Here is a 9,664-nt window from a genome sequence, read left to right on the forward strand (position 1 = left end):
TGGTGCTATTAGCTTCTTAACCCTAACTTAACCCTTATGTGTCCTTCTCTCCCTATGTTCTCCTCTCCTCCGGGGTCCAGGTGGTCACTCTGGCGGTGTACAGCTTCTTCCTGGTGTGTCTGATTGGTCGACAGTTCCTGGACCCCACCCAGGGCTACCAAGGTCACGACCTTGACCTCTACGTCCCCATCTTCACCCTGCTGCAGTTCTTCTTCTACGCAGGCTGGCTGAAGGTTCATGACTCGGTTGTCAATACATTCTACGGGCTGATCGATCAGTTAGGTCGTTGGTAGGGGAGGGAGGGAAGACTTATCTCAGGGCTCATGCTAGCATGCTAGGTGGCAGAAAGCTACAAAATGGATGCCATGCTAATTAAAGAGTAAGTCAACTATAAAATCTATTTTTTTTCAGTTGAAGACGTTCTGTCGGGGTTGGTGAGCATTTCTGTGTTGTTTTGTACGTAGACGTATAAAGTTCCAAGAAAACGAGGGAATATATGTAAGACGTGGGGTCTGCCTTTTCAGGATGAAAACGTTTTCATGAGTGGTGGTTTTCTATTGGCTGCTCAAGGAAGTGTGATGTGTGCTTTGACACAACGCCCCTCAGTCTACACACAATGTTTTATCAAAAAAAAAGTTGACTTTTTGAATTCTTTCATTATTCGGCAGGAAGCTCCCCTGCCAAAATGGAGGTTTTTTACCAACCCTTTCACTTCTTCTCAAACATGTGTGTATTCACTCCTATTCACTGTAACCAATGTGTCCGTTGTGCAGGTGGCAGAGCAGCTGATCAACCCGTTCGGAGAAGACGACGACGACTTCGAGACCAACTGGCTGATCGACCGCAACTTTCAGGTCCTCGTCCACACAGCGCACCTCCGTACTTTACAAACACCGCCTGGTGTTCACACAACCGCGGGGGGAAGTCAAGGGGGAGTGTGGCTCAGGAGGTAGAGGACGTTACTCAAGTATCCTAGCTATCTCTGTTGTATACGGGGAACGGGTTAACCTAGTGATGGTTAGTGTATACGGGGAACGGGTTAACCTAGTGACGGTTAGTGTATACGGGGAATGGGTTAACCTAGTGATGGTTAGTGTATACAGGGAACGGGTTAACCTAGTGATTGTTAGTGTATACGGGGAACGGGTTAACCTAGTGATGGTTAGTGTATACGGGGAACGGGTTAACCTAGTGATTGTTAGTGTATACGGGGAACGGGTTAACCTAGTGATTGTTAGTGTATACGGGGAACGGGTTAACTTAGTGATGGTTAGTGTATACGGGGAACGGGTTAACTTAGTGATGGTTAGTGCTTGGCACTTGGTTCTATGAACATCCTCACTGTACCGACAGCGATATATTGTTGTTTCTCTTTCTTCTGACAAATGGACTTATCGTAAGTCGCTTTGGATAAAAGCGTCTGCTAAACGCCCTGAATGTAAATGTAAGTAGTCCCGGTTGACCAGTCCTGTCCTGTCCTGCGTCTGTCTGCGTTGTTCTCTGCAGGTGTCCATGATGGCGGTGGACGAGATGTACGGAGACGTCCCCCTGATGGAGCGGGACCGCTACTGGGACGACTCCAACCCCCGGCCGCCCTACACCGCTGCCACGCTCTTTGTCCTCCGCAAGCCGTCCTTCCAGGGCTCCACCTTCGACATGGCGTGAGTCCCACCGACCGCCAGGAACCCTCTAGTCCCGGGGGGGGCAGTGGTTCTCAAATGGGGGTACGCGTACCCCCTGGGGGTACTTTGGAGTACTGCAGAGGGTACTCAGGAAATAAAACAATAAAGAAAATATAAAGCAAACAGCAAAACGTCGTCCAGTTGGGTTCTGGGTGCGCTTCCCGTCCTTCGGAGGAGACGTAAAACCGAGGTCCTGACTCACTGAGGTCATAATAGATCCCAGGGCACTTATCGCAAAGAGTAGGGGATCCCCCCGGCTCATTCAATCTGGCCCCCTAATCATCCCCCTATATATATAATTGGCTCATTCATTAATTCCCCTCACTCTCCACCTCAAGCTGGTGTGTGGTGAGCGTTCTGCCGCTGATTGGCTGCCGTGCATCACCCAAGTGGGTGCTACACATTGGTGGTGGTTAGTGAGGTCCCCCCTTCACTGTAAAAGCGATTTGGGTGTCTTGAGTGTCTAGAAAAGCGCTATATAAATTCAATTAATTATTATTATTATTATTATTATTATTCCTTTTTCGCGGGTTCTCCTTCTCCTTGTTTTAAGATCTTGTCCATTTTAGACTGTCTAGCTTCTTTCAGAATCGAAATTTGCTAAGGGTGGTAAAAAAAAAAGTATACTTTCCTGACCTGGACCATCGCCGGGTCTCTCCGGTTCCGACCGGTTCCCTCTGCCCTCAGGATCCCCAAGGAGGAGATGCACTTCCAGCCGCTGGAGGACATCGCCGAGAACCTGGAGGAGCCGGGCGGCCGGCACCCCAACATGGCGCTGTTCAACCGGCTGCTGACGGCGGGGCCCGCCCCCGGCCGGCTGATGGAGGGGGCGTTCCGCCGGACCTCCGCCCAGCTGCAGCAGCTCCGCCACCTCCGCGGGGCGGACCCCCCGTCCAGCGACGACGAGGACGACCTGGGGAAGCCCAGCAGGGGGGGCTCGCTGCCCTCGGGGCTGGGCCAGGACTCCCAGAGCCGGGCGGAGACCAGCGCCCGGACCCCGCTGCTGGACGTGTGCTTCACGCCGGAGAGGCGGGGCGGGGTCCGGGAGGAGTGGGAGAAGAGGAGGGAGGAGGGGAGTGACGGAGAATCCGGGGACAACTACAATGACGACGGCGGCGGCGGCGGTGGTGGTGGTGGTGGTGGTGGTGGTGGTGGTGGGGGTGGTGGTGGTGGTCCTGGGGGTGATGGGGGTACGGGAGGAGGAGGAGGAGCAGGGGGGAGAGGGGAGAGTCCTGTAGGAGGTGGTGGTGGGGGTACGGGAGGAGGAGGAGGAGCAGGGGGGAGAGGGGGGAGTCCTGTAGGAGGTGGTGGTGGGGGTACGGGAGGAGGAGGAGGAGCAGGGGGGAGAGGGGGGAGTCCTGTCGGGGTGATGACGGATGAACCGCGGCGGTCGCCTCGTCCTCTCCCCCGACCGCCGTCCAGAGGGAGCTCCGGCCGGCGGGCCTCTGCCGTCCACCCCCCCGGGCCCCTGACCGGGCCCCTGGCCGGGCCGCGGGGCCCCCTGGTCCGCTCCACCCAGGAGCTGTTCCGCTCGCAGCCCGTCATCAACCAGAGCCGGGCGCCGGCGCCGCCCCCCCCCCCGGCCCAACAGGATGTCCTTCCTCCCCGCGCCGGCCTTCAGCGTCCCGCAGCGACACCGGAGTCTGAGCATGGGGTCGGAGGTCACCGGCCCCTGACTGGGGGTCGGAGGTGAGCAGGGGGTCGGAGGTGGGCAGGGGGTCGGAGGTGAGCAGGGGGTCGGAGGTGAACAGGGGGTCGGAGGTGAACAGGGGGTCGCAGGTCACCGGCCCCTGAAGGAGGAGTTGCATCATGGGGGGTCTGACTGACGGAGGAGGAGGAGGAGACCAGGGGGTCTGATGTGTACGCAGGGACCCTGGTTTTATATATAATGTTAAACTTTTATAAGACATGGTTAATCTGCATATTGTAGTAGTAATCAAAATGGGTGCCAAAGACTAAAGTACTTTTTAAAGCACGTCTTCTTTGTTTGATATGCAATATTAATAAAGCTGTGGTGTTATTTGTAGCTTTTTCATTTTCATTATTTTCGTTATTTAATTAATCAAATTTAATTAAATGGGGTTTAATAATAAACAGGTGTTACACCACACACACTTTGTGTTTAATAGAAGTAGGTTTTGGTTTGTCCAATTTGATGATACAAATGCATTTCACAAATTGCATTTCTTGTATAGGTCTACTAATCACACATAATTCATTATCACATATATCATTACATATATCAATACATTTGTCAAATCCAGATTGTGTATATGATTATTCGATCTGGTTTATAAATGTGTTTGTGTTCATCATTAACATAGTTGTTTCAAATGTCTTACAAAAAAAATGTATTATAAAGTGTTACCAACAATGGAAATTTCCAAATGCAATTCAAAATAATATTTCTAATTCTTATAGTTGTACCCGCTTCCACCAGCAGAGGTCCCTAACGGCAAGCTGAACTGAAACAGCGATGGACCGACTAGTGAGACATACGCAGCGCAGAATGTCCTACTGTAATCGACCTCTCCTTCTGGTTCGTCGGACTATAAAGCCTGCGGGTATGTGTGAGTGTGTGTGCCGACACACACACACACACACACACACACACACACACACACACACACACACACACAGAAGCAGACAGACACACAGACAGACATGACACACACACACACACACACACACACACACACACACACACACACACACACACACACACACACACACACACACACACACACCTTAGACTATTGTTGTGGAGCAGAATAACTCCCAGGCGTGGTCTGTGTGGGATCTCAGGCCACAAGGAGTATTGGAATGAGAGAAGAATGCAGCTTTTCCCACACCCAAGTGTCAGTCCAACCTCCCTATTACGATACCATGACAGCCCTCCTATAATAACCATCATCCCATAATAATACGGCCCTGTTAGCATGTGCAGCACAACTCCTGTGAATGTTGACTTGCCTGGAAAGACACACACACACACACACACACACACACACACACACACACACACACACACACACACACACACACACACACACACACACGCCCGCACGCACACGCACACACACACCCACACGCGCGCGCGCACACGCACACGCACACACACAGTGCTGACCACACAAAGTGGTCAGCACTAACAATCGCTAGGTTAACCCGTTCCCCGTAAACAACAAAGATAGCTAGGATAAGACGCTACACGAGGCTAGGTAATGTTTTTAAGTGCCAGGACGTACAACATACAATGAGTGCGTTAGAGCCGTACCAAAACACGTGAATCCATCCCAGTTGATGTATGATTTGGACGGCAGGCCCCTGATGACTCACTGGTCCCAGTAAAGTCATGATGGTTTGGTGCTGGTGTGTGTTGCATGTTGATAAACATGTGACTTGGTCGAATATTTACCACCAATCTTGGTTTCAGTTTATAGTAACCCTAACCCTAACCCTGACTGGGAAATATTGTTTTTCCCCTCATTGCCAGTTAACCCTGTGACATGGTGATATGTGTCATAATAGATAGATAATTGAAAACATCAACATGACCTTTACATGGAACTCATTTACATGGAAACCTTGGCAGAAAAGGCAGAAAATACCAGCTGTTTGCTGGTGTTTATGGTTCCCAGAATCGGTGTTGATGAATACCGTTGTGCGTACAAAACTGCCTTGTCTTTAAAAAGTGTGTGTGTGTGTGTGTGTGTGTGTGTGTGTGTGTGTGTGTGTGTGTGTGTGTGTGTGTGTGTGTGTGTGTGTGTGTGTGCGCGCGCGCGTGTGTTAGCTCACGCGCGTACATGTGTGCGTGTGTGCATCGCTGTGTAAAATAAAGATTTTCCATCCTCTCATTTGCGATCGAAACTGATTGAGAAACAAAAAACAAAAAAGTGGAATCAAAAAGAAAGCCACAAACGTGGGTTTCTTGGAAGCGGCCGATAAACAAAGTGTTTCCCTCTCTTGGTCCGCGTCCAACCAGGCCTCGGAGCGCCACTGATCCCGCTGGCGATCCACACATGATTATCTGTTATGCAATCTCCCACCTGTTGTTTCTGAACTGGGAAGAACAGCCATTTGTACGAAGGGAAATAACACAATATGAGACGAACGGTTCTTCTGGGATGTGTGACAGGCTGCAGCGGCAACAGCAGCAGCGAATCTAAAGCCGTGAGTCAGCTCAGCCTCAAAAGACCGAAAACAATGATTACCTCCATCATTACCTGCATCATTAAATCCGTTATTACCTGGGCTCACCACCGCCCAACGGGTACTTTCAGTACGGGACACTCATGCCATAACACAACCCTGCTCCAGCTCATCTGCTTATGAGAAGCGGAACACATTGTGACTGACTGTGCAGTTGGCCTTTGGGAATGTATTCGAAGTATCTGAAAGAATTTGAATAAATAGAATCGTGTCATTCTACAAGTGAGAGCGCGAATCCGTTTCCCCGGTTTCTGACTGAGCTCAACGACCACACGCAGTCAACAGATAACAAACGAGCTGTGTGTCATTACAGGCACTAGAGGGCAAAGTCAGACCAGCTCCACCTATACCTGGACAAACCCGCGCAGATCAGGCAATGAATATCTTTAGCTGCATGAACCTCGAACTAAACAATTAAACTAAACACAATTAGTTGTAAAACAACAACAACAACAACAACAACAACAATAGAAGTGTAAGCAATGTGTATTGAGAGCTTTCACCTAATTACATAAAAAAACATGCCGGCATATTTCAGTGAATATTTCAGAACAACAATCTGAAATATTGTGATGTGACGTGTGTGATCGTGTGTTCGTGTGCGTATGAGAGTATCAAAGTGTGCGTGCGTATGTTTGTGTGTGTGTGTGTGTGTGTGTGTGTGTGTGTGTGTGTGTGTGTGTGTGTGTGTGTGTGTGTGTGTGTGTGTGTGTGTGTGTGTGTGCGTGCGTGCGTGCGTGTGTGTGTGGGTGTGTTTCTCGTTTAGTTGGCACTCCTTTCTTAACACACACCCTGAGAGGAAGTACTTCCTGTAAACCAGACCGGTCTTTCCTGTCCCGCTTGGCTGATTCGCCCTGCGTGCTATCGCTCATCTCACACTCACTCGCACAACACTAACGGCCTTGGCCCGTCTCCAGACGCCGATAAACCACTCGGTCCGTCTCCGTTGCGAGGAGACGATACGGATCAACTTATTGTTAACTGTTCGGCTGCGGCGCGCGTGCTGCTGTCCAAACGCCACACCAAAGGAGACGGAAACGTGTGTGGGTTTTGCGCGCGCGCGCGCGTGTGTGTGTGTGTGTGTGTGTGTGTGTGTGTGTGTGTGTGTGTGTGTGTGTGTGTGTGTGTGTGTGTGTGTGTGTGTGTACACAAGGATGTCAGACATAATATATACTGCATAAGATAATACAGTGTAACTTTGTACTACCTGTGAAGATTAAAGAACAGAACAGACAGATAACAAGAAGGACGACAGCCGGACGACTGACACAGACAACTAGACAGACGGGCAGACAGACAGACACAGACACACAGATACATACAACGATTTATATTTCAATCATTACTTATTTGTTCGTAACAAAATTTTTGTTCACATAAAAGTATAGCGTTTGTAGAGGTATAGCCTGCACATGTTTTACTGCGCTACACACAGAGAAGGACAGCTATTGCTGACATAGAGCTACGGCTCAGCACGTTCACTATGACACTTTCTCTAACTGCTAAAAGAGTCTCTCTCAGCAACCCTGTTTTAAGTTGTTTCACATGTGGGGCTCAGAAGGTAGAGTGGGTTCGCTTTGTAACCTGAAGGTTGCCGGTTCGATCCCCGGCTCCTCCTAAGCTGAGTGTCGAGGTGTCCCTGAGCGAGACGCCCTCACCCTGACTGCTCCTGACGAGCTGGCTGTCGCCCTGCGTGGTTGACTCCGCCGTCGGTGTGTGAATGGGTGCATGAATGGGTGAATGTGAGGCAGTGTTGTAAAGTGTGTCTTTGAGTGGCCACTGGTGAGAGAGAAAGAGAGCGAGAGAGAGAGAGAGAGACAGACAGACAGACAGACAGACAGCTGATCAGGCTCACTGGGGTGTCTCTCTTCCTCTTCCTCTGCGGCCCCATGCTGTCGTCTACGTCTGAGGACAACATGTTGTGCGCGGGCCTCTGAGAGCAGGTATGGTAACCGTCCTGCCGCCGCAGCGCACATCATTACCCCCCGCCCGTCCAGAGAGGTGATTATCCTCCAGGGAGAGAGAGAGCCACGCCCCAGCCCGGGCCTGAGCCCGGGATCAGGACAATAGGAGGTAGGAGTCTCACTGGAACCCAAGCTGACACAGGGATTTGTGTGTTTGTGTGTTTGTGTGGTTGTGGGGTGTGTGCGTGTGAGTGTGTGGTGTGTTGTGTGTGTGTGTGTGTGTGTGTGTATGTGTGTTTGTGTAGTGTGTGTGCGTATGTGCGTGTGAGTGTGTGCGTGTGTGTATGTGTGTTTGTGTGGTGTGTGCGTGTGTTTTGTGTGGTGTGTGCGTGTGAGTGTGTGTGTGCATGTGTTTGTGTGGTGTGTGTGTGCATGTGTTTGTGTGGTGTGTGTGTGTGTGTGTGTGCATGTGTGTGTGTGTGTGTGTGTGTGTGCGTGTGTGTGCGTCTACAGTCCTGTACTAGAGAAACTTTGACCCTTTGTAAAAGTAAAATGACATCATTGAAAACAAAGAAAAAAAAAAAAGTTCACGTTGGTAACGATGGTGCTGAGGACTCTTCTGAGAGCGGCTCTTCTGAGAATAAGAATCAGATCAGAATCACTTTTATTACCTCTTATTGTACAAATACACAAGAGTACAATTGTCAGGCTTGGTTCCTCAACAGCCACTTAGCAGCGACAATAAAAGAGAAAGTCAATTAGACACGGTTGATTCTAGTGCAACAATGCTGTGCAAATGACATAAATACGCATTCAAATCATCTGTGTTTGTAGTGTGCGTGGGGGTTGGTTAGTGTGCCGACTCTGCTCAGAGCGGACTCTTTGGAGAGCCTCTCTATTGGAGAGCGGACTCTTCTCCTTCTTAACGACGGCGGCTCCAGCTGTGTGGTTCTGCCAGCTGTAGGGGAGGGGATGGGGGCGGGGGGGGGGGGGGGGGGGGAGGGGGGGGGGCTGCTACTGTGGGGGGCTGCTCATGATAAACACCCCCTGACCCCCCCAGCCACTGCTCCCCCCCCCCCCCCCACCCTCCCCGCCCGCCTCCTCCCCGTGTCACCCCTGGGTGCCTGATGGGTGCTGACAGGAACGTCTGTCCTCTGTCTCCCACTCCCCATCTTTGCCCCATCCTCTGCCTCCTCATCCTCCCCCTCCCCCCCCCCCCCTCCTCTCCCCCCCCCTCAGAAACACATCATCAACTACTGCTGTACCATCCCCTCTGTCACCCCCCTCTCCCCCCCCCTCTCTCTCTCTCTCTCTCTCTCTCTCTCTCCTCCTCCCCTCCTCCTCCCTCCTTCTCCCCCTCCTCCCCCCCCTCCACCCCCCCCCCCCCCCCTCCCGGGGCCTCGTGTTTCAGGGGACGTCGCTGACCTCCCGTTTGGGGCCCTGGGTCCGAGGGCCCAGAGAGACCCAGTGGGGGCGGGGGGGTGGGGGAGGGGGTGGGGGGGGCGACAAGCGTCTGAACCTGGCTGTCAAAAGCACAGCGGTGAATCGTCCACCACCCATCCGTCCCTATTAACCTCAGCGCGGGGACGTGTTGACAGCTTTATTTCTCAACGCGACGGGCGGTTCAGCACACGTCTCGGAGCGCGGGCGCGCGGATGCGGTGCGAGAGGCTGAGCGCGCGATGCTCCGTAATTTTGTCCACGCAGCGCGACGCAGCGCGGAATGGAAAGACGTCAACTGAAATAGTTGTAATGCGTCACTTGTTCTTCCACGCCCTTGTTCTTTCATTTACTCTTGCGCAATACGTACGCCGAGGATAAAAACATGATGATCACGTGTCGATCGATTTATCTGCGGAGTGGCTGC

The 9,664-nt window shown here is 51.7% G+C and overlaps 1 protein-coding gene across 1 annotated transcript in view; it reads left to right on the forward strand.

The window, feature by feature from the left end:
• Nucleotides 1–9,664, forward strand: part of best2 (bestrophin 2) — a gene marked incomplete at both ends in the record, with an annotated part of 19,055 nt that overhangs the window by 3,259 nt on the left and 6,132 nt on the right. Inside the window, 5 exons of the mRNA XM_084465347.1 lie at nucleotides 81–233; nucleotides 774–854; nucleotides 1,507–1,661; nucleotides 2,370–2,732; nucleotides 3,105–3,336. Coding sequence (XP_084321473.1) covers nucleotides 81–233; nucleotides 774–854; nucleotides 1,507–1,661; nucleotides 2,370–2,732; nucleotides 3,105–3,336 — 984 coding nt within the window. The remainder of the gene's footprint in view (nucleotides 1–80; nucleotides 234–773; nucleotides 855–1,506; nucleotides 1,662–2,369; nucleotides 2,733–3,104; nucleotides 3,337–9,664) is intronic.

Source organism: Micromesistius poutassou (genome assembly GCF_964030765.1).
Source record: "Micromesistius poutassou genome assembly, chromosome: 3".
Classification (NCBI taxonomy): domain Eukaryota; kingdom Metazoa; phylum Chordata; class Actinopteri; order Gadiformes; family Gadidae; genus Micromesistius; species Micromesistius poutassou.